This window comes from Drosophila sulfurigaster, chromosome 2L, assembly GCF_023558435.1.
Source record: "Drosophila sulfurigaster albostrigata strain 15112-1811.04 chromosome 2L, ASM2355843v2, whole genome shotgun sequence".
Taxonomy (NCBI): domain Eukaryota; kingdom Metazoa; phylum Arthropoda; class Insecta; order Diptera; family Drosophilidae; genus Drosophila; species Drosophila sulfurigaster.
Genome location: NC_084881.1, coordinates 9,863,418 through 9,886,559, shown reverse-complemented (window position 1 = coordinate 9,886,559; position 23,142 = coordinate 9,863,418). Strand labels below are relative to the sequence as shown.

The window sequence follows — 23,142 nt, the reverse complement described above, 5'->3', positions numbered from 1 at the left end:
CTGGCCATATCTTCTACGTTTAAAGTTTAAACTGACATCACACATCAGAAACATCACACAGTACAGAGAAAATGTTCCTTAGACAGCTTTCCTTTTATATAAGTTATTCGTTACTACATTAATTCTGTGAAGGATTTGATTTGACATGTATTTATTTGATTTCATTATGATTACTTGATAATCACACAAATTACATATTCATCGTACTATGTAATATCATTGAGCATATAGAAATATGTAAACCTGTAGAATATACAATACGATACAAAGTACTTGGTGTTTTATAAAATATACATACAAAAAAATATAAAATGAGAAAATAACTATTATGCTATTACCTTGATTTTTGACTAAACAAAAAACTATAAAATTAGAAAAAAGACCTTCCCATTTAAATTACTAAATTACCCCATCATATTCTGCTACTGCTTGTCGGAAATGTCCTCACTTGTGTAGCTGTTCTCCAGAAATAAATTGCGATCCGATTTATTTGACTGTGCAAATAAAAAAAAGGGTCATTAAACAATAGAGATGTTAATCCAGCTGCTTGCCTCACCTCGCGGTATTTTTGCAAGTATATGGAAAGTGGCTCCACATAGTTGTCGAACCCCAAGTTGCTGAAGGCAACCAGCAAATCATCCCCGTTAACCGTTTTGCGGTTCTCAGCCACGCTACGCTCGATTGCCTCGCTGCTGATGAAGGATATGAACTCGGACACACACTCCTGTATGCATTCTCTGGCATCTTTGGCAATCTTACCGTTCTGTGGCACGGGCACTTTCATGATTTTTATGATGTTACAGATGGGCAGAAATCGGTCCTGTTCCCGCAACATGCTGCCATGTCCATCCTGTCTGTCCGATTCATCTGTGCGACGTCGTATGTGAAAAATACTTTTTCAGACTACGATTATTCGTGCAGTTTTTTACTTACCACCCGACGCCTCGTCCTCGTCTTTGACTAGTATATCGTTTAAATACTGCTGAGAGTCTTCGCTGTTGCTCATATTGTATATTTTTTTATTTTTTAGCGTTTTAAGCATCAAATATTTATTTGTGCGCCTTGATTTGGCTTTTATTTATTTTGGTCTGCCACTCGTGTTGTTGTTCTCTTTCACACGCCTATGTTCCTGTTAATTGCACACATACATATAAAGGGTCAGTTTTTACATTTTTTTCTAATGTTATTAACAGAAAACTGTTGTTGATTGATATAATGATTTTTAGTTCTTCGACACTGTATAAAATCTTTTAGTAATTGAAATGAACTTATAAATAAATTTCGTATTCAATTTCTTTTTTATTATTGAAAAATAAGAAAAAAAAATACCAATTGAAATTTACAGCTGGTAATTAACAGTTCAGTTTGAGAGCAACCCCTTTGAATAACATAACAGAATTTTCTAGCCGCCAGCTGCCACTTAATAACAGACTACCGTAAGGCATAACATTCTATTGGGTCCAGTATTGCAAAAAAAGTATTATTTGATTTAAAACAAGCGAAATTTTATGTTTAAATAATGATGTAGCTTTGTAACTGTAGACTTTGTAGTTAATAATATCAAAAACTAATTTCAAATCTCTCGATAGACAATTTAATTTGCTAAGCTTACCGATGTATCGGCAGTGCATGACGGGTTATTATTCGATAGGTCTAAAACAGCAGTCGATAACTTTTACTGATCGCAGCGGTAATTTATTTTGCGCACTTTTTTTGTGGCACGCAATAAGCGCTTGAAATGCCGGAGGAAACTGTGATTGTCAAGGAGGAAATTGATATTGATGATACAAAAATAAAATTGGAGTTTAATGATGAAGAGCCGCCCCCGCTGAAATTGCCGCAAGGTAAATATTAATGATGGCATTTTGCATGCCTGCTTTTATACATACACCGTAAGTCTGCGTACATATGTGTTTTGTGAGTGCCCGCATGTGAATGTGCTTTTTGTAAATGTGTTGAGCTCAATTTTATTACGCACTATACCGTTAGCTTTGTATTTAATACAAACTGTAATTTTTCAGGTGGCGGGCTATTAGAGATTATTGAAGAGCGGCCCAATATGATAACCGTGCCAGTTCACGACTACAAGTCCGAGGACGAACTCAAGTTCATTGCCAGTCTAGTCGCGATCGATGAGCAGCAGACGGTAAGAGAACATAGAACCTAACCTAAAACACAAATGCATTGAAATATATGCGTGCAAGAGCGAGTAAGAAGATACTGCTTTATTTTACAGTTATTTATGACGCCAGCTTGCAAATCGAATGAAGATCAAATTTTTAGGGAATGCGAATGCAAAATATGCACGTTTATATGCAAAAATCATTTAGCATTGGGTTCGCATCACATCAACCATCAACTGAATCGACATTTCTGCAGAAATGGATGTGACTTTTGGTGTAATACGCTGGAAGAAATGTTGGAGCATGAATATCGCCAACATCCGGTCGGGTTCACTTCCCAATTCAGCTGCAGGGTATGTACTCCATGGGAGTGAGCGAGAACTTTACAAACCAAGTGTGCCCAAATTATACTTCCTAATTAATATTTGATATTTTACAGTTATGTGAGACGAAGTTTTGTACGGCCGTCAGCTTGTCAAGTCATATGGCCACACACTGCTATGAGCGGCGCTTTGTTTGTGCCATTTGTCGCTATCATTATGCGTCATTCGAGGAGTTGCAGGTTCATCGTCAATGCAGCAAAGGAGCATGTGGTCGCATCGTCTATGCGGACAGGCAAGATAATATTGGGGAGCTGGTGTTAGTTAACAAACTAAATAATGCAGTGCCGTCGGAGCTTTGTAATGTGCAGATTAAAGAGGAGCCACTTAATGCGGCAGAAGAGCAGTTTTCAAAAGTCAAAGATATCATTAAAACGGAACCAAAGGATGACCAAGTGGAGCAGTTAAAAGCCGGTCAGGATGTCAGCTGGTCAAGTGGAAAAACTAGTTTAATGGAAAAACTTCGCAGTAAATTGCGTTTGCCGGCGATAAAGAAAGCGGATGTGAAAGTTGAGACAGCTCATTCGTCTTCAAACACAAAATGTAAGTAAACTACAAAAATATTTAACTTTTGTTTAATTGAAAATTTATTTTCAGTTGATAAATTTAACCAAATATCTGAGCCCGCGGCCAAACGGCCTAATATTCTAAAACCGGCCAGAAATAATCAACAAGCACCAAATGGCATTTCAACTGTTGCGTCCAACATATTAAAAGTGCTACCCAACAATTGCATGCTCTTCAAATTACCGGCGAATACGAAAATAGTTAAGATTTCAAACACGACGCACAACAGTAGTACCTTCTCTGAAGGGGGGAACAAGATCCCCTCGTTGCCACCTACTCCACCAGTGTCTTCCACTAATCGCAATGCGTATTTCAGTGATCTTAGTTCGTTTGAATCAACGCCTGAATCTCAGAAAATTATTGAAGACATTAAGAATCAAATACGGAATATAGAACAGACCTGTCCACTGCCAGGCAGTGTGCTTCATGTCCCAAAGCACTTTAGCTGCATGACGCCGCAGCCAACGAACCAACCAGAGGAGGTGCTTAGTTTACCACTGACAAAGAACAGCAGTGCAACAGTGCGAGAGATGCGTATTGCACATCCCACATATCGTTTTCACTGGCAGTGTCCATATTGCGCCCGCTGCTATGAACTGTATTCGGCATTTTGTAAACACTTGTCGTTTACTCACAATGTTCAGCAGTCGATCATGGACGATATGATTGTCCAGGTCAAGGCCAGCAAGAGTGAGTGTTAGCTTACTTTAATGACATTAAGTCCAAAAATGGATTTATTTCAGAAATATTTCCTGTCACTCTCTCAGTTTCGATTGCAGAAATTTCCAATCTGCCAAAGAAAGCAGAGCCGTCTCCATTAACTCATGTTGCTGAAGCTACTACAAGTGATGAGAAAGTTGTAACAGATGAAACTTACAAACTAGCGCCAATTCCAGCTGATACAGCGTCCACAACAGCACCAGCAACTCCATTGTCACCTGCTTCAGGAGGTAGTCAACCAAAGCGAAATACATCTGTATTTCGGCCTGCACAGTATCAGTGTGAGGATTGCTCAAAGTGCTTTACCACAGTGGGTGCTTTACGCATTCATAAGATGATACACACGGGAGAGCTGCCCCACAAATGTAATTACTGCGACAAACGCTTTCGCACACCTGGCCAAGTGCGTGTACACCAACGCAGACATACGGGCGAGAAGCCTTTCAAGTGCAAGGTAAAGATAAAGATACCCTCGACACCACCTAACCGACATCTTCAGTATTTTAATACATTTTATCATTTTGTCGCCCAGATTTGTGCGCTGGCGTTCACACATCGTGAGACGCTCATCTCACATCTGTCGCGTCACATTGGCATGAAGCGCTACAAGTGCTACGGTTGTGACAAGAACTTTGTTGTGGTTAGTGGATTGCGTGCACATCGTCGTCTACGGCCGGACACTTGTGGCAAGGTGAAGTTCACGGCGCGTGCACACGGACCGCGAGTTCGAGTCATAAGAGGTGAAGTTTTCTTTGAGTCCCACCCAGAACACAATGGTTATTTACGCAGCGAGGACCCTATAAATATTCTGTCTGAAAGGAACCATGTTGACATGGAACCAGATGTATCAGCCAATGTTGTTAGTTAGTTATAATTATTTTTTTTATGATTGTCAACCATCTTGAAGTTGTTCCATTTTGTATAAAGCATATTGTGAAAAGAAATCCTAGATACATTGTTTCATTTTTCAATAAATAAAAGTAAAATAAACAAACTCAGATTGTTTTAATGTTCGTATTAATGAAAAAGAAAAACAAAAAATAAATGTGCGAAAATTTGTCATTGTAGCTTAAATTGCTGTCCCTAAAAGTATACACTGAAAATTTAGACTCGATTCAAAACGTTAAATTTAAATTAACTTTGCGTGAAGTAAGTTTGTGTTTAAATTCATGATATTAGAGTACTTCATTAGCTCATACATTACCTGATAGTGCTGTTAAATTTCTTCTTGTATTTCTTAATAATTTGAATGACGAAATTATTGAAATTTTTTCAAGGGGTAGGTGTAGAAAAATTGGCAAAATATCAGAAAATCCGCCGTATCTCGGCTATTTGAAAGACGATCGGGATGTCCTTTGGCAGAAGGATAGCTCTTTTAAATACAAACCGATTGACATACCAAAAAGGACGAATGTCCTGTAAGCAACAAAGTTACAAGGACTTTTTTTGTTCAGAGAAAATAGCTTATATCTCGGCCATATCCTGTCCGATCCTTGCCGGACTAGTGTCGATCGAAGTTTCTTGGCAAGGACTATTATCCTGCCAAATTTCATCCCAATCGTCCTTGCGGTTCTCTAGATATCCTGGAATTTTCGATTTCGGGCGACTTTCTTCGGCCCCCCGGACTGAAAAATTACAAGTGTTGGATCCTTACATGACCCCATACTTTTTTGATGCCGATCGATAGAGTTCGTCCTTGCGATCCTGGCAATATATGTCCTTTGAAAATGCGCAAGGATATGACCGGGATATAGCTTGTTTTCGAAAAATCACATTCGTTTTTTAGCCATAGCTCTGCCAAATCCTTAAGGATCTAATGATGCACATTTCTGTAATCACAACAAACAGGACTATCGATTGGCATTATAATATAATATATAATATAATATTATGTATGGATTAAACTAAAGATTTGAGGACTAGCTACAAAAAGAAAATAAGTATCGTTTCGAAGGAAATAAAACTACAATAAATAGCTTTTGCTGTTTCATGAAGACTAAAATAAAGTTCTTTTTGTTGCGACTCAGCAAAAAGCATTCTATTGCATTGTGTTTTTTGTATATTGTGTAATTTATTTCGCCTTTTATTATTGATGTTCATTGGTTTTTTCGGTTCGTCAAAATTATATATATATGTATATATATCTGATACATATAGTCGTATGGTAATGTTTAACGTAATATTTTCCTTACTTAATTAAATACATATGAAATACGCTCGCTCAATATGCAGCTTGATTATTATAATTATTTTTAGGGTTCTGCATTTAGCATTAAAATTTTTAATATCTGACTAATTGTTAAAATATATATGTAATATTAAACAATTTTTATATATATTAACAAAATTCGACAAGCCGACAAATTGATGTAATATACAATAATTTGTATATTTTACATATGCAATTATTAATGTATATATATTTATATTGATTTAGTATGCTATGCTAAATATGTACTTATATATGCTTGCAACGTTGATTATTCTAGACATCTAATGTTGCTATCGGTATCGGTTTATCGCTATAATTTCATTATTATTCATTCCAAATACGCCCCATTCTGGGCCAACGGCAAAACGCCAAACTTGTCAATTTTCCTATGGCCAATTCACTTTCTGGGCAACTCGCTAACAATTTGAATTATATGTATGTGACTATGTATAACTAATCATTAGTTTTATAATGTATGGATTATTACTATTGTTGTTTAACATGTGTTTTTCTTTTGGGCTAATAATTTAGTTATCGCTTTGCTAACGTCTTTTATAAATATGTTTGCGATCGGAATTCGAATTCGATCATTCAATATATCCTTTCTTTATGTACATTATTATACTTTTCTTAGACAATAATAAGTATAAATGTTTTGTAATAGTATATACGCATATATTATATGTTCTACAATACATATCTACAGTTATGTTATTACTTGTCGCTTGATCCGTCTATCTGCTTGGGTATTATAATCTATGCTGCCTTTTTCATACACTTTAGGTACCATAATTTTCTAGCTGTAAGATCCTAATTAGCTGCAGTGGTTCTGGTATATACAGGAATCTAAACATATCATGCTTAAATCAAACAAAAATATTTCGAATTGTACGATCACCTCGATTTCACATGAACATAACTACAGCGTATTTTACGAAATATGAATTATTCCTCAAAGTAGATATTGTTAATTCCTATGAGATCGATTGCGAAGTACAAATCAAAAACTTCGAAGAATCAAAGCTTGGATTTAAGTAATGTTCCCAATAATCTCAAATTGGATGGATATAAAAGTGTGAATGTAATCTCCAAATGTTGGAAGGATAAAGCGATAAAAAGGGGAGAGCTTTTTGCGAATTTGGACAGCTCTCTTAATACACACGAATATAATTCTATATCAATCTATGTCCTGGAATAATTAAAACTAATCGATAACTGTTAACTTAAACTAGTAACTAATTAAAAATAGCTGCCTTAAGATATGCACTACGCAAGACTTTTTGACTAATTGCACGGTTTACATGTTTTGCATTAGATAAATATGCGGACTTCTGTTCAGGATTGCACTTTCTAATCAAGTATCAATCGCCGTATTAATTGCATTTCAGTTGTCAGCGAATTTGATTAAATTGACGCAAAAATGTAATGCAGAACAGGTCTGATAATCATAGAACCTAAGCGGAATTTTCAATTGGTATAAAAAAACACATTAACATATATTTGATTGATTGATTGCATACACATTAATCTACCATACGGCACATGTACGAAATGTGTCTGATAAATTGGATACACTTTCCCGTCTCCTACATTCTCATTTTCTCATTCTATTCGAGCTACTTTGTTTCGAGATTCATTTAGGCGGTACGTCTAATAGCTACCAAGTCCTTAGTTAAAATATGTATAGGTTACCAGTGCGGGCTGATCGGGCCACGCAACAACAACAAGTTGATTGACTACTTTGATTAGTTAGAGCAAAAACTGTATGCACATATATTTATACATACACACACATACACACACACACACATGTGTTTGTTTGCATATGTATTTATGTATATGGCATAGGTAAATTACTGATAATTAAACGTGTAACAGTCTTCTTGAGTTCACAATTATTTCCAAAAAACAAAAGCAAAAGTTAAGACCGAGGAGGCAATTAAGAAATAAAGACGGATGATAGTTAAGATAAGATAAACAAAGACTCGGATAAAATACAAAAATCGTATATATAGTAATAAACACACATATTCGAGTGTGCATGCATGTTGTTAAGTAATATGTATGTGTGGGCAGTATCTGGCTATAATACTTTAAAGTTAAGGTATCCGTGTATTCTATGTATATCGTAAATGCGTATTATGCGTACAGTTTGCAAACGAACATGCAACACTTAACATAACTTAAAGTTTTCAACGTTTTTGCTCTGTAGCCAGTTGGATTTCATAATTTAAAATCCAACTACAACTGCAGCTCCAATTGCATTTCAGTTTGCGTAGTTGTCGAATGATCCCAAGTACTCCAAAGCCGCGCGATAGCAGAAATGATACTGATCCTGTAAAGCGCGAAGAGAAATATTAGTAAGTTTATATTATATATTATTAGGGTATTTTCTCTTACTTCGGTCTGGACCATGGCGGGGCGCTGAGAGCGTAGAATTCGCACTGTTTGGAACACATCCAGCACACCCTCGTATTGCATGCGCTCCAGCACAATGCTCAGCGTGATGAAGACCCCAGTGCGCCCAACACCAGCCGAACAGTGCACAGTAATGGGGCCATCTTGGCCAAATTGTTCCTTCGTCTTGTGCACCTGACCAATGAAATCGATGAAGCCCTCGCCTGACTTGGGCACGCCCTGTTCGGGCCAATCGATGAACTGGAATTGGCGCACCGTGCGTGAGGAACCATCACGGGCATCGGTTACCTTGAAGTAAATGAGATGTAGCAATACATTTGAGTATAAGGAAACTCTTAAGTAGCAGACATAAGTAAAGAGCATTTCAGTGTCGAGCTCACTCGACTTTAAAAGTTCTACCTAGTATGTGTTTAGCCAAGGGGGAATGTTGATTGATTGAAGTCGACGGCAAACTGAAGTTATGCCTCACGACAAGCGTGACAGCAAAACTCAAATGCAGCGGGCGCATCTGTGTCTATTTCTTGCATGACTACAACTTTATGAAAAACGAAACTTTAGACATTCAATATACTTTCTGACTAGAGTAAAGTTGTTAACAACACTTTAATCATTTTAAAAGCCTTCAATTAGGTCACTCGACTTTAGCATTATGCAAGGAATATACAAAATGACTTTACTGAAGTTTCTTGCTTTTCATTCATATTTATATGTAATAGAGAATTATACGAATAGACATTTATTATGATAGCTCTTAAACGAAGCGACAATGTGAGGGTTTGAATGGGAATTTGAAAGACTTTTTAAAATACAAAAGATTTGTTAAGGTTTATTCTTTTCTCGTTTTACTATTTAGCTATACTCGCGCTTTACAGAAATAATAATTAAATACTATCGATAGTCAATGTAAGTTCTATCGGCAACTTTTCTGTTGTGCTTGTAAAAGAACCTACCTTGACTACTAAGTCAGAAATCAATAATCAATTGTGTAGTTAATTGAATATCCAATCTAATTAATATTGCACACTCACCTTGAACTCTCGCAGCTTGTATTGGGGCATATTGTACTCGGCAATGGGGTCCACAACATAATACTGATAGCGAACGGAGCGTTCATGGGGCCAGTATTGGAAACACTTTTCCTGCAACGCAACGAAATGCATTAGTCAGAAGTCAATTAATAGTGAAATGCACTTACTCTGCCCATCTCCTTGAGTTTGGTCAACATGACGACAATGGTGGAATTGTGCTCCCAGAGCATGCGCCAAAAGTCCTCGGCGGTATCCTGAACGGGTCCCTGAGCAGCAATGTAGGCCGAGCGATAGCGATAGCCATCAATGAAACTGGCATTCACATAGTCACTTCCCTCGATACCGTGTATGGGTGTGAGGTAAACACGACTCGACTCGTAGGGCAGAATGTGAACCAAACGATTCTTGTGCTTGTTGCAGGCCAAATTGGCAGTAACAAATTTGGAAGAGTCCATCTTGACATTGGACAATTTCTTGAACTCCACTTCCATGCCCGAAATGCTCTCGCCCGGTTCGGTGGTCAGCAGTTTTTGCAAATGGGTGTGTAGATTGCGTGCAGCGACTTCGGTGAGGCCACAGATGATGGCCTCCAAGATGGCATCATGTATGAAGATGTACTGATCCTCCGTTTGGACCATGTAGTTGCGTTGGGCACGCAAACATGTCACATGGCCATAGATGTCAATAATCTTCTCGTGCTTCATGCGCTCCAGCATCGAATCGATGACGATGTAGCAACCAGTGCGACCCACACCCGCTGAGCAGTGAACCACAACGGGACCAGACTCGGGTGGAGTGAGAGCGCGACAGCGACGCAGGAACTGAAGGAACGGAGCCGGATGATCTGGCACACCATGGTCTGGCCAGGCAGTAAATTGCAGCTGTTTGATCTCTCGTCGATCGTTGAAGCCCTGACGGCATAGCTGGAATGTGCGTATGCTATAGGTGGCCAGCTCCTGGGTCTCTGTGATGGTCACAAAGATCTGGCCATAGGTCTCGGTGCCACGCGATGGCCAATACTGATCGCATTTGATGCGAGTGCGCTCCTCCAAGCGAGTCATCATCACAATGGTCGCAGTCTTCAGTTCCCAGCACATGCGCCAGAAGTCTGCAAAGGTCTCCTGCAGCGGTCCCTGGGTGGCCACATAAGCATTGTGCTTGCGATAGCCATCACAATAGTTGGCATTGATGTAGTCCGAGCCAAGGACATTCTCCTGTGCCGGCAACTGGACGCGCGAGTGATCGTAGGCAGTAACGTTGGCATAGCGATTCTTCGACTTGTTGTGCTCATAGTTCGAGTTGTCCCAGGTGAACTGCTGGCCGGGCTCGATGCTCTCGTATTCCTGAGAGAATTTCTGATTGTCATTGGACTTGAGTCGCTCAATGTGATTGGCGAACTCCGAGATGGGTATGGGCGGATGTGAGATCATGCCGGGTGTTTGGAAGTTCAGTCTGCGCATGTCCACGGGATCACTTGGTGTGGGTCCTGCTCCCAAGTCAGCAGCCATCAAAGGTCGCGTCACCGCTGCCTGATCAGGTGTTTTGCAGGGCTGACGACGACGCTTCACCACATAGAGTACAATCAGCGTGGTGGAGACAACGAAGGCGGCTATTAGGGGTAGCACAACCCACAGTATTTCAGGTTCGTCCTTGTTGCGATTCACGGAAACCTCTGGTTCCGATGGCCAGTTCGGATCGGGGCGATGTGGACGTTCGCCGGGCGGTGCTTCACGCATGTCCAGCGATAGGAACTCGGAGAACGGACTTGAGGTGTACAAATGCTTCTGAGGTGTATCTACAACAGCACGCACAAAGATGCGATAGCGTTTCTCACGCTCCAGCCTGCGATTGGTAAAGTTATGATAGTCATCGCCAGAGCCCAAATGGAATGTGAATGGTATGGAGCGTTGTGGAAACTTGGCGGCAATGTAGGGAGCATTGGGACGTTCGGGTTTGTTGCGACCTGGCAGCAGATCATCAGTAAGAAACTGATCGGGATTCTTGTGCAGATTGGACTTATCCTCCGGCACCACAACCAGATAATAGTGTGAGATTGGGCCATACTCCTCTGAGGCTTGTGGCAAGATTACAAGAATTTCCTCGCTATTAACCACACCATAGAAATCCGGCTTGACCATGGGCTGTGGTGCTGCCATTTGGGTGGTTACCGTAATCTTTGTGGGCGGTCTGTATGAATAGTCTGAGGGAATGGCGCTCACATTCACATTATAGGTGGTGAAAGGACTCAGTTCGTTGATTGTGTGCGTCTTGACAAAGTGCTTGAGAATGATTTCACGCTTCTGCACTGTCTGCGTTTGGGAGAAACCCTGCGAATCCACAAACACCTTCATGGCATCGAAGCTAATCTTGTAGTTGACCGGATTGAGGCGAATGGGCGGCGACCAAGAGAGTGTCATCGAGTGTGTGCTTACATCATGAGCACGCAGATTGAGAGGCACATCTTCGGGCTTGATGCGCACCGTAACCTTTTCGCTGAGCCGTCCCAGACCGTTCTTGAATCGCGCCGCAATGGCCAAAGCATATTGGGCAAACTTTTCGAGGTTCACTAGATCAGCGGATTCCGTTAGACCTACTGTTTTGGTTTGCCAATCATCCAGATCCTCCACTGCGGTCATAGTGTAAAAGATCTTATAGCCCAAGAGTTTGCCTCGACTGGGCACAGGTTCCCACCAGATTTCCGCTGTCTGCTCAGAAGTGGCTACCGCTTGAACAGACATTGGAGCACGTCCCATGTCGCGTTCAGTTTCAACAATGATTTTCTCGCTAAAGGGACCGGCTCCCTGCTTGGTATAGGCGCGAACCCGGAAGATATACTCGGTGTTCTCCTCTAGGTTAGTGAAGACTGCCTTGCGCAGCGTCATGTTGCGCTCAGAGCCCAGGCCGTGATCGATTTTCTTGTGGAACTGCACATCATAGCGTGTGATTAAGCCATTGCGATTATCCCGAGTTGGAGGATCCCAGGTGACACAGACGACGTCGGGTGTTTGGAAGCGTACGGTTATGTTTGAGGGTGGTCCAGCTGGTGTTCCCTCGGGTGTCTGAAATATCTTGACTGTCTCCTGGCCAATTCCAATGTGATTGCTGCCCGCCACACGGAACTCGTACTCGACACCACGCTCAAGATCATTGAAACGCTTCTTGGTCATCTGTGGGCCGGATAGCATCTCCTCTTTTAACGGTTGATCCTTGACGCCCCAGCGTAGTCGATAGCCACGTAATTCACCATACGTTTGTGCTGGTCGCTCCCATTCCAGCTCAATGGACACAATGGGGTCGCGTTCCATAATCTTGAGACTTACCGTGGGACGTACTGGTACACCGCCAGGTGTTTTGACAATCACGGCCTGGCTGCGATCACCGTCACCCTTGCGAGTTAGAGCTGCCACCTGTATTGAATACTTTGTATCGGGTTGCAACCCTGTCGCACTGTACTCCAGCATGTCGACCACATCGAACTTGAAGGGCTCGTTAAGGAAGCCCTTGCCCTAGAGTTAAAAATAAATTGCGATTTATCATAATGATATAAAGAAATACTCATGATCTCAAAAAGCCCTATCTTAGTTTTTTTAAAGGGAAGAATTGTAAATTTCTGGGTCGTTTGTTTTTTTGGGCTATATATGAGATCAGTAAATTTTTTACAAGATTTGAAGACCCTTATTCTTAGGAAAAATGAAAATATTTGTCTAAAATCAATTGTTGAAAAATCAATAATATATCTCTGTATATCTAGTATTTCAAGTTTTTCTAAGATTATTTCATTTTTCAAAATTACCTCATCGCGCATCTCTTGTACGTGAATGTGATAGCCACGAATGATACCATTACGATCCTTTTCCAATGGGGGCTTCCAGCTAACATGTATCGAGGTAGAATTCAGAGGAGTCGCCTTAACATCTTGTGGATCTCCAGGCACTACAGACGATCGACGAAGAAACAATACATTAACCTTGGGCTTATAGAAGGTGCAAAGATTTAAAAAGAACTATCAAATACATACGCTTAGTTAGAGCTAACTTATATTATCATATATATGTAGAGGGATTTGTTTTGGATCTATCCTTATTCTGAGTATCTTAGACTAAGAGACATATGAAAATGGAACTAGACACAGTTAACACTAAGATTACTAAGGTTGCCTTTGACCCTAGTAGACATATACAAAACCAGAACGAAATTTTTTGGCTCCAAGTCAAAGTCACCACATAACACTTACAATAATTAAAATTAATAATTCAAATAAATGTGTAAAATTGCGGAAAGTGCTGCTTAAAAACTAATATTTATATATATATATATACTATAAAGTTGTATAGTAGTAGGTTGGTAGTAAGATAGTTAGGTAGGTATATAAAAGAAGTAAATGGTTGCTCAGTAGGTGCACAAAAGTGAATTGGGAAGTGCATTTTATACCTTGCTTGCTATGGAAAGTAATACTTATAGAATAGTTTCAAAAAGTTTGTACACAAAAACGAATTGTGTGAACCAGTTTCTCTGGTCTCCCCAATTCTTTAATATCAATTCTTTTGGGCAAAAAACAAACATGTAAGCATTCAAAAAACATTTTATACTTTTTTTTTTGGTGTGCAAAATGTAAAAACATTGATGTAGTTATGTACTTAGTTTATTTCCAAAAAGAGAAATAAAGATATGATTAGAAAGTCATGAGCCTTATTACAAAAATCCTCGCTGACTTTTTTGGGCGTCAAAAATATTTTTTGGTTAAAATAGAAAAAACATTAAAAAAAAAGAGATTTGATTGGAGATTTAGTGATTGGTCTGCAATTCCGGACCAGTACAAAAATAGTATGATATAAATATATTTATATATGTTTTGTATAAATATATATATAGTAATTAGATAATATATATAGGTTGCTATATAGGGCATTCTTAAACATTATATTCAAACCATATAAAATACTCACTCTTTTTCTCTAAATAGATTTAAAATGATTTTGTATATTTTTAATAATTAACCACCATCCATTAAATGTTGCGTTCAAAAATCAAATTTCGCAATAATTTTGTATTCACATCAAAAAAGTTTCAAAATTTGTTTTTCCATTTCGAGTTTGCATTCAAAAAAAGGTGCACGAAACAGAGCAAGTAGTGCAAGGTGCGAGTGGCCAAGCAAAGATATATTTGTGTTTGGTTTGTTTTTTTTTTTTTTAGTATATATGAAAAAAGATATAAGATATAGCTCTTTAGTTTACAGTATACATTATACAGTTCCAAAAATAGATAGGTGCATTATTACGGGATGAAAATAATAAATGATAGGAGTTGAAAGTAAGAAACTATAGTTATATAATACAAAATTTACATATTTGTTGGCACACCCGCTTTGATACTCGACAAAAAAGTGTTGCATTTGTAAATTCCTTTAGAATTGTTTTCCTCTTCAATTAAACATACGTTGTGGTATTTTGTAAGGCTTAAAATGAGTTAATATTACCTTAAAACTTACATCTAACTTTCGTATAATATCTAAAATTTAATCTTAAATTTTGTAACTTAATTTATTTGTTTATTTCATGAGCTGCTCCAAATGTATGACTCTTGTCTGTTGAGGTCATTAAATTTTTTTAAATAAATATATAATTCAAATTATCCGAATGCAGCTCGTCGCGCACATGTTAAATTATGCTTCATTAGTGTTTGCCATAACACTGTGCACAGTGGGGCAAGAGGCACGCGGCAGGGGCAGTTTCGCCTACGGGACGGATTGCATGTCAACTGCAGCTTTGTCTAGATCTTGTCATTTCGTATGCATTCACATACTCTCCACACACACACGCACGCTCGAACACATACTCTCAAACGAAAAGTATATAAAATAATTAAAATGCTACCGTTAGAAGGTGTTTTCTATTTTTTTCTGTAAATATATTTTTTTCTTTTCCTTTTTGTGTTGTGCTGAATAGAAAGAATGGGGCAACGAGCGCATCGTAAGCTAAGCTACGAATGCTCGAGGTGCTCATTTGAATACCTTTTAATCCTAATAATGAAAGGCATATAAGTTCGTTCACACTGTTCAGATTTTATGTAAATGTTTTTTTTTTAGATTCAAAAATAAATAAAATAGGATTTTTTTATTTATAAAATTTAAGCATCCATAAAATTTTGTTAGAGTTTATGGAAGGTTATAATATTTGTTATAAAAAAGTTTAAAAAACGTTTAGTACAAATTGTTGGTAATTGTTTTATTGTATGTATTTATTATTTATAGAACTATTGCATTTCCGTATGTTGACAGTAATATTTCATATTTAGTTAGAATAATATATTTATTTAGAAGAATTTTCCATAATTTGTTAAAAATTTGAAAATTCTGAAAATATGGATAGAATTAAATCTTTTTACCAATAGAATTCTTTTTAATCTGTCGATAAAATGTTCAAAAAGAATCCATAATCTCCAGGGCGTATCTGCTAGTCGAGTTCTTTTGGGTAGGATTTGCTTCTTTTTCTGTGTATTTTATTTATTTTTTTTTGGTTACTTGTGCTGCTCTGTTGGGCTTGCGTGTGTGTTTGCAACACACAAAAGGGAAGCTGCTTTACGAATTTGCAGCCAGAGCTGGGAATAAAAAACAGCAGAAAAATGAAAGCAAGTGCCCAGCTTTAGACAGGTGCTATTTGCATTTCACATTTTGTATTTTGCCTTTCGTATATCGCATTGAAAGCCAAGCCCAGCTAACAAGCGCAATATCAACGAAATAAAAATAAAAATTAAAGATGGCGAAGGAAAGAAATAAGTACAAAATATTGTAGCATACTTTCAGGATGACCCTTTAACTGCCAACTATGCAGTTCCTTCTCAATGCCGCAGGGTTATCAATGCAATTCTACATAGTTACTTCCACACACACACTCTTCCATACAAATACATACACACTCGTTGATTGTGCTAAATTGAGTACAATTAAAATATAGTAGAGTAGTAGCAGTAGACGACACAGATGAGCAGCGAGCAGAGAGAGAGTTGTGAAAATACTGTGCTGACTAGACAACTTGAAGTGCTCTTTTTGATTATGTGCATTGCTCAAACCATACAATTCTCTTCAGAATAAGTGAAAAGAAATATATTATATTAATAAAGTAGCCTAGCTGACACTCTATGTATATTTGGCAATTGTGCAGAGGTGCCGCCAGTTGCCAGTGCTTTGCGGTGCTTTTGTAGTGCTTACTTAAAGTACAGAATCAAAGTGAGTAAGTGAAGTGTGCTTATAGCTTAACTTAGTTGACGTACTACTAGGTGCTTAACCATTAACTAAGTACATTTCATTTACAGTGCTTACGTTCAACAAATTAAATTAAGTGAGTGAGCCAACACATTTCATCGTGTCGACCATTTTTCAAACACAAAAGAGGAAAAACAACATACTTAAGAAAGAATTAAAGGTAAAAAGTTCATCGAACAAGCAAGTCAACAGCTAACAAGCAGTTGTGTTTTATGTTGTGAAATATGATAAACGGATTGAATATTATAAAAATAATAGGAATATAAAAAATGTGCTCATTCTATTTCTTATGTGAATTGATAATATTTTTAAATTTCTACCCAATTTAACGACTGAATTGTGTCCATTATCCGTAATTTCAAATATTAACTGTTTTTATATTTTCTGCACTTTTAAATATTAACTGATTTTATAAAAAATGTTTCTTTGGTAAGAGTTAAAGCTTTGACCGGAGTTAATTAATTTTAATAAAATGTTTTTTTAAGTAGTACAAAACGTGTTCATAATTTATGCCAGGCACGCACTTATATTTATTATTATTAAAAATGTTGACGTATCCTTTTAATGGCTGTTTAATTATCTGCCAATTTCTGATTGACTCTATCTATTCCAAATTAGCACATTTTTCTATATTTATAAAAACACTGCGACAATTGAGTAGAGAAATAATAAAATTGGTTTCACAAATAGCGGGATCAACTCAGAGGGGCGCCATGTCAGTAACCATGGCAGTAAACACAAAAGATATCCAGGTGAGTGTAAAAAAAAAAAATTGTGAACCAGATGCAAATGTGTTAACTGTGCAAACATGCAGGTGATGGCGGGTGGCAAATAAAACTTAATCAAATGTGTCAACAGAATGCAAATTAAATGCAAAAATCAAATAATTTTTGTGCGAAAATCAATTTAAGGATTTTCTCTATGTTGCTGCTGTGTATTGCACGCGTATTTGCATAGCAATAAAATAAAATAATAAATAAATACAAAAACACAACAACAACAACAGCAAAATCATCAAGGTTGATGGGTCCGAGAGGGTGCAATATAGGCGCCAAAGTGCAAAATGGGTGCCAAAAAACAAAACACAAAGTTGACAGGGAGAAGAGGCTCAAAAAGATTACACCGAGCGGCTGCAAAATGTTATTAAATATGTATGCATACATGTGGCTATATACGTATGTGTGTGTATATATATATATATATATTTGTGTATGAATCAGAAATCAAATAAAAAAGATCAAACTACGGGTTACCGCAGCGTTAATACCCTTGCAGAGAGATATATGTAGTTATATATGCATGACAAAAAAAAATTGTATATTTGCTTAAGTGTATTTTTTCTTCCGATAGCACAATTTATTTAAAAAGCTCATTGAAAGGTGGTCGATAATGATTACAATTCTTTTTACCAAAGGCTCTTTAATTTTAATTGGAAAGTTAAATTTAAATTTCGTATAAAACTCTTTTGATAATTTTCATCGAGCTGTGTAGAGCAATCAAACTTTATTCCATACAAAAACTTATATTGGAAATATAGTTTTTATAGCAGCTAAGCGATATCGTAATGCTACATTTCACTTGTACAAACACGACAATATATGAAAATAACTTGCTAAATTTGCATTCAGCTACATATTAAACTATCATCGAAAATAATTCTATCATAGACGTGACACGCACTGTTAGATATACTATATATAGTATGTATAGCGCAGTGCTCTCTCTCTGCAAGCGTATGCAAATATAAAATATATAAATAAATGCAAAGAAATGCGTTGCAATATTTGCCAAAGGTACACAACAACAAAAGTGTGGAATAGCAGGAGGATTTGGGGAAATTGGGTCGTGGGGATTGGGGATGGGGCAACAACGACCATTTTAGGACCGTGAGGTGTTTTGTTTACATTTATAATTGCATAAATTTAATTATGTAAATAAATCAATTTTATATTTAATGTGGTCCTTTAGCGGGTACACACAATGATAAACAAAAACAAAATAGGGAAAATAAGCACCAACAATCAACTAACTAAATTCCTAAAAATCATATAATTTTGGTAGATAATATTTGCAGTGGATAGTTGTGTATGTATAGTATTAGAAATAGTAGTAGTAGTAATAGTAGAAGTAATAGTAGTTGTAATAATAGTATATCTGGTGCGCTTACAAAAACACAGAGCTCATGGCTTTTTTTTATATTTGGGTGCTATACAAATTACCACAAAAAGTTGAATGCATTATATCAAAAAATATAATTTATTATATATTTATAGTATATTTCCAATTCGGTTAATGCAGTTATCTTTCATCAAGACGATTGAGAGTCGATTAAATAACAAAAACACAATATAGGAGTTGTGCTAAAAAGTTGACTTGGATTTTTGTTTTTTTATAGAGATACAAGTGCAAAAAAGTAGTCAAAAATTGCGCCAAAAAATATGCAATTTTATATTACCAATTAAAAATTTTTTTTTTTTTTTTTTTTGTTTTTGATTGAAATAAAAAATTAATGAGCTTAAACATTATAAACCAAAAGCAAAATGATAAGAACACAACTTAAGGTATTGAATTTTTGATGAGATATTAATGTAAGGGGTTTGGATCAGAACTTCAGTTTTTCCAAAGTTTTTAATGACTTTTAAAAATCCAATAAGAGAAGAGGGTAGTTTATAAGAAAGCTTAAAAAAAACAGAAAGTCCAGCAATGATAAAACTAACAGAAACTTTTGCGATTATTCGTGAAAATATAATGGGTTGTATTTCGAAGAACTTAAAAGTCTACAAAATATAAGGGGGTTGGAATAAATACTGCTGCATTCAAAAAGTCGGATGTGTGCAGCATTGAAAAATACTTATGTACGTATGTTATAAAATAGGGTATATGGTATTTACTGGTTGATGTAAACACACATACACAGAACAAAAGTCAATTGTGTAATTTCAAACAAAACAAAAACAAAGGAGAGAAAACGCTCCATTATTCGTTGCGGCAGCTCCTGCGTTCGGTGCTCGTTATCAAAATTCAAAAATTGTACAAAAATTTCTTTGATTAGTATGAGTTATAAGTTGATAAGATTTGGTGTAAACTAAACGAATTTGTTAAATAACGTTTGAAATAAACTTAGAATTGGATAATTATAATTTATAATAACGTATGAATATAAATGGTAAAGGTGAATTATAAATGATAATGGAAACAAAAGAAATACGATTTAAGTTAAGACTTACGCATACGTAAGATTGTCATTGGCATACATACCATCCTCTTGAGTGCGAATTATAATCGGATGGGAGCGTGGACCATCGCCCACCGAGGTGCCGGCGAGTACCCAGATCTTGTACTCGGTCCAGCGCTTTAACTCATCGAGCACTATTTGGGTCATGTTCAGAGTGAGAGTGGACGCCTCGTCGTCCTCGCGACCCACCTCCACGAACAGCACCTTATAGTATATGATGCGCCCATTGGAGCGCTCCGCTGGTGGTGGCAGCCAGCTAAGCGAGATCGTTGTCGAGCTGTTCGCAATCGCCGTGATATTGCGTGGCGGAGCACCTGGTACTAATTACATAATAGATGGGAACGGTACGTATTGTGTGGTTGTTTTTTTTTTTGGTTTAGGTTTTGTTGAGATGATTTTGGTTTTGTATAGCCAAAATTAGGTTGAGATTATGTAAGGTTATTTAGTTGTGGAGTTTTTATATAATCATAGCGTTCAGCGATTAGCGTTAAAACCCAAAAGAAATGTTTGTAAAACGAAAAACATGTAACGAAAGAAAGCACAAAACAAAATATTTAATAAATGACATAATGGTTAGGCATAAGTATATAAGTTGATATTTTAAATAATCAAAATGGAACTTAAAAATATATTCTCAAGACATAATTAAATCCAATGGTTTATGCAAATAATGTTGTAGTTGCTTTTGCATTGCGAGATCTTCGAATGTCTCATTAAAAGCTTCTCTTGAAATAATTGTGCATATTTTTTGGTAACGATTTTCAGCTGAAAATTGTATTTACAGTATTGGCTAGATTTTACACTAAATGCTACGAAAGATTGGCAATGAAATACAAATATATTTTATTTACTAAAACACAAATCGTTTATCAAGCATGCATATAAATATAATATATTATAGCAATAGTTTATGCGATAACTTAATTTAAAGGATCTCGCACACACTCACACTCAGTACATAGACTTACAGATAGACAATAATATAAATACACACATGGCATATGAGTTTTATAAACATTTAATTTGCATAAACCATGTGGTTTTAGAATTTAAGTAAACTATACATAAAAACATTTGTCTAGTTAAGATACAAATATGTGTCAAAGTAAATGTAGATGCACGATGCTCGTAATATATTCTAACTAGAATACCAATTAGTTTAGATAAATGGAAAACAAAACACGAAACATGAAACATGAAAATTGCTATCGAAACAGTTGAAATAATTTATTGCAAAACTGAAAGTTAAGGAACAAGTCAATTTAATACAAATGCTAAACACATTCATTTCTCATTGCTCTGAAAACGAAGCCGCAAAACAATCGTTAAGCCAGGCACCACGAGAACCACTAGAACCACTAGAACCACTTAGTATTTTAATTATGCGCAAAATCATGCGAATATGCAAAACGTGCAAATATGAAAACCAAAAGTGATGGATGCAACAATGCATAGATACTTCCACTTCCACATCCACATCTATTTTCATTTCCTCTACCATTTCCATTTCACATTTCACATTTCTCTTCGCGTTTCAAAATCAATTACTAAACACAGACACAGATCTGCACAGAAACTCAGACAGGCTACGAGTATTGTCTACGAATTTTGGTTTTGTGGTTTCGGTTGCAATTGCACTTGCCATTGCAGTTTGCAGTTTGGAGTTTGTATTCACAATTTTGACACATGCTTAGAAATAGTTGAATTGCAATCACCTTACTAATACTATGCATCATCATTTGCATAATTTAACACTCGAAACATAAATTGCTAATGCAAATAAAACTACATATTTTGGGTGCAAGTTGCTTAACAATTTCACAAACAATTTCGTGCACAAATAAAGCATTCAAAAAGTAATTTAATGTTGAATATTTCTCTGTTGTTTTCTCTCATGTTGTTATTGTAAGAGTAGAGTTGTATTTGTAACTGTTATGTGGTGATGTTTTCAGAGTTTCGATTTTAGATCGTGTTGTTCCATCAACAGATTGCAGTTTTTTTTATTCAGAATTTCTTTATTTATTTTAGTTAAATAAAAATATTCTGTAATCTGTTGATTCTGCGATAAAATTTGAGGCGTGTTTCTAGTTTGGTTTTGTATATTAGAGACTTTTTTGCGATAGTATACCTAAGCTAAGCTGTTGTATGTAGATGTAGGGTATTGACTTAACTAACTGTGTGTAAATTGTACATGTATATTTTTAAGTATAGCCTAGATAGATGTGTATAATATAGTGTAATATATATCGAACTAATTATACATATGATAAACATAGAACTTGCAAGAAACCAGAACAATCACATATACATTATTGAATAGGATATAGTATATATAAAGTATTATAAGTGATTTAAAGAGTGCAATTCATTTCACACCTTTCGCTTTCACTCAATCACACATACAGTACAAACGAAGTTTTACCTGTCTCCTTGTGAGGGCCATAACACACAATACACACACACACACACACACTCAAAACTCGCACACACAGAACTTTATATAACGGGTTTTCAACTGAATAATCAACTACATTTCAAAAGGTATATGGGATATATATATAGATATATATGTATATAGTTTATATGTAATTATATATAATAATGGTATATTTATATAAGTATTGGAAAATTAAATATCTGTTTTTGTTTTGATCGGTTTTTAGTTGTTGTTGTACTTAAACTATAGAAACTCGTACGATTGCTACAGCTTAATTGAGTTGTTTTGTTTTTTTTTTGGGAACTTAACTTAGCATAAAGACAAGAGGCTAATCACTTACCATATTGCTTGGTGCGTACTGGTATTGGGGGCGTGGTTGCGCCCTCGCCGCGCTGCGAACGAGCTGCCAGCCAAATGTAGTACAGGGTATCAGGATACAAACCATCAAGCGTATAGGACTCCGAGTTGGAAATACGCCTGCAAAATGCGTATGCGAATGTGTGTACATAAGTTAATTATATTTGCGTATTTCGTTATATTGAATTAGGTGAATTGTTAACTCACTTGTGATGATCCTGATTGGCGTATGTGTCATTCCAATAGAGCTCATAATGGACAATATTCTCGCTGGAATGCGTCGGCTTGGACCATTGCAATGTGACTGCGGTCTCGCCGATATCAGTGGCCCGGAAATTGCTCGGTTGTGATGGCACACCTGTATTTCAGCGTACACATACGCATAGAGGGTGCACGGAGAGGTG

The 23,142-nt window shown here is 36.7% G+C and overlaps 3 protein-coding genes across 12 annotated transcripts in view; 1 reads left to right on the top strand and 2 right to left on the bottom strand.

The window, feature by feature from the left end:
- Positions 1 to 92: 92 nt before the first annotated feature.
- LOC133850316 (nuclear transcription factor Y subunit beta) lies at positions 93 to 1,131 on the bottom strand. Its single transcript, XM_062286372.1, has 3 exons — positions 934 to 1,131; positions 557 to 867; positions 93 to 494 (listed from the first exon to the last, which is right to left on the bottom strand). Exons 1-3 carry the CDS (start codon positions 1,040 to 1,042, stop codon positions 423 to 425), a joined length of 492 nt encoding a protein of 163 aa, XP_062142356.1. The 5' UTR covers positions 1,043 to 1,131; the 3' UTR covers positions 93 to 422.
- A 522-nt stretch (positions 1,132 to 1,653) lies between these two features.
- Positions 1,654 to 4,778, top strand: LOC133846175 (uncharacterized). Of its 3 annotated transcripts, none has more exons than XM_062280981.1 (7): positions 1,654 to 1,844; positions 2,022 to 2,146; positions 2,237 to 2,476; positions 2,563 to 3,046; positions 3,101 to 3,760; positions 3,814 to 4,244; positions 4,323 to 4,778. In XM_062280981.1, the coding sequence occupies exons 1-7, from the start codon at positions 1,739 to 1,741 to the stop codon at positions 4,656 to 4,658; spliced, it is 2,382 nt and encodes a 793-aa protein (XP_062136965.1). In that variant the 5' UTR covers positions 1,654 to 1,738; the 3' UTR covers positions 4,659 to 4,778. The 3 variants fall into 3 exon arrangements, with proteins under 3 accessions (XP_062136965.1, XP_062136983.1, XP_062136975.1); XM_062280999.1 differs by having other exon boundaries at positions 1,656 to 1,844; positions 3,850 to 4,244; XM_062280991.1 differs by having other exon boundaries at positions 1,656 to 1,844; positions 3,838 to 4,244.
- A 1,063-nt stretch (positions 4,779 to 5,841) lies between these two features.
- LOC133846137 (tyrosine-protein phosphatase Lar) overlaps positions 5,842 to 23,142 on the bottom strand; it is a 159,749-nt gene continuing 142,448 nt past the window's right edge. For 6 of the 8 annotated variants that reach the window (XM_062280918.1, XM_062280926.1, XM_062280943.1 and 3 more), the window contains 8 exons: positions 22,946 to 23,096; positions 22,722 to 22,858; positions 19,968 to 20,264; positions 13,242 to 13,381; positions 9,616 to 12,954; positions 9,449 to 9,559; positions 8,403 to 8,708; positions 5,842 to 8,337 (listed from right to left, as the gene is read on the bottom strand). In XM_062280918.1, coding sequence (XP_062136902.1) covers positions 8,269 to 8,337; positions 8,403 to 8,708; positions 9,449 to 9,559; positions 9,616 to 12,954; positions 13,242 to 13,381; positions 19,968 to 20,264; positions 22,722 to 22,858; positions 22,946 to 23,096 — 4,550 coding nt within the window. In that variant the 3' untranslated portion in view covers positions 5,842 to 8,268. The remainder of the gene's footprint in view (positions 8,338 to 8,402; positions 8,709 to 9,448; positions 9,560 to 9,615; positions 12,955 to 13,241; positions 13,382 to 19,967; positions 20,265 to 22,721; positions 22,859 to 22,945; positions 23,097 to 23,142) is intronic. The other 2 variants (XM_062280969.1, XM_062280961.1) reach the window with 1 other exon arrangement.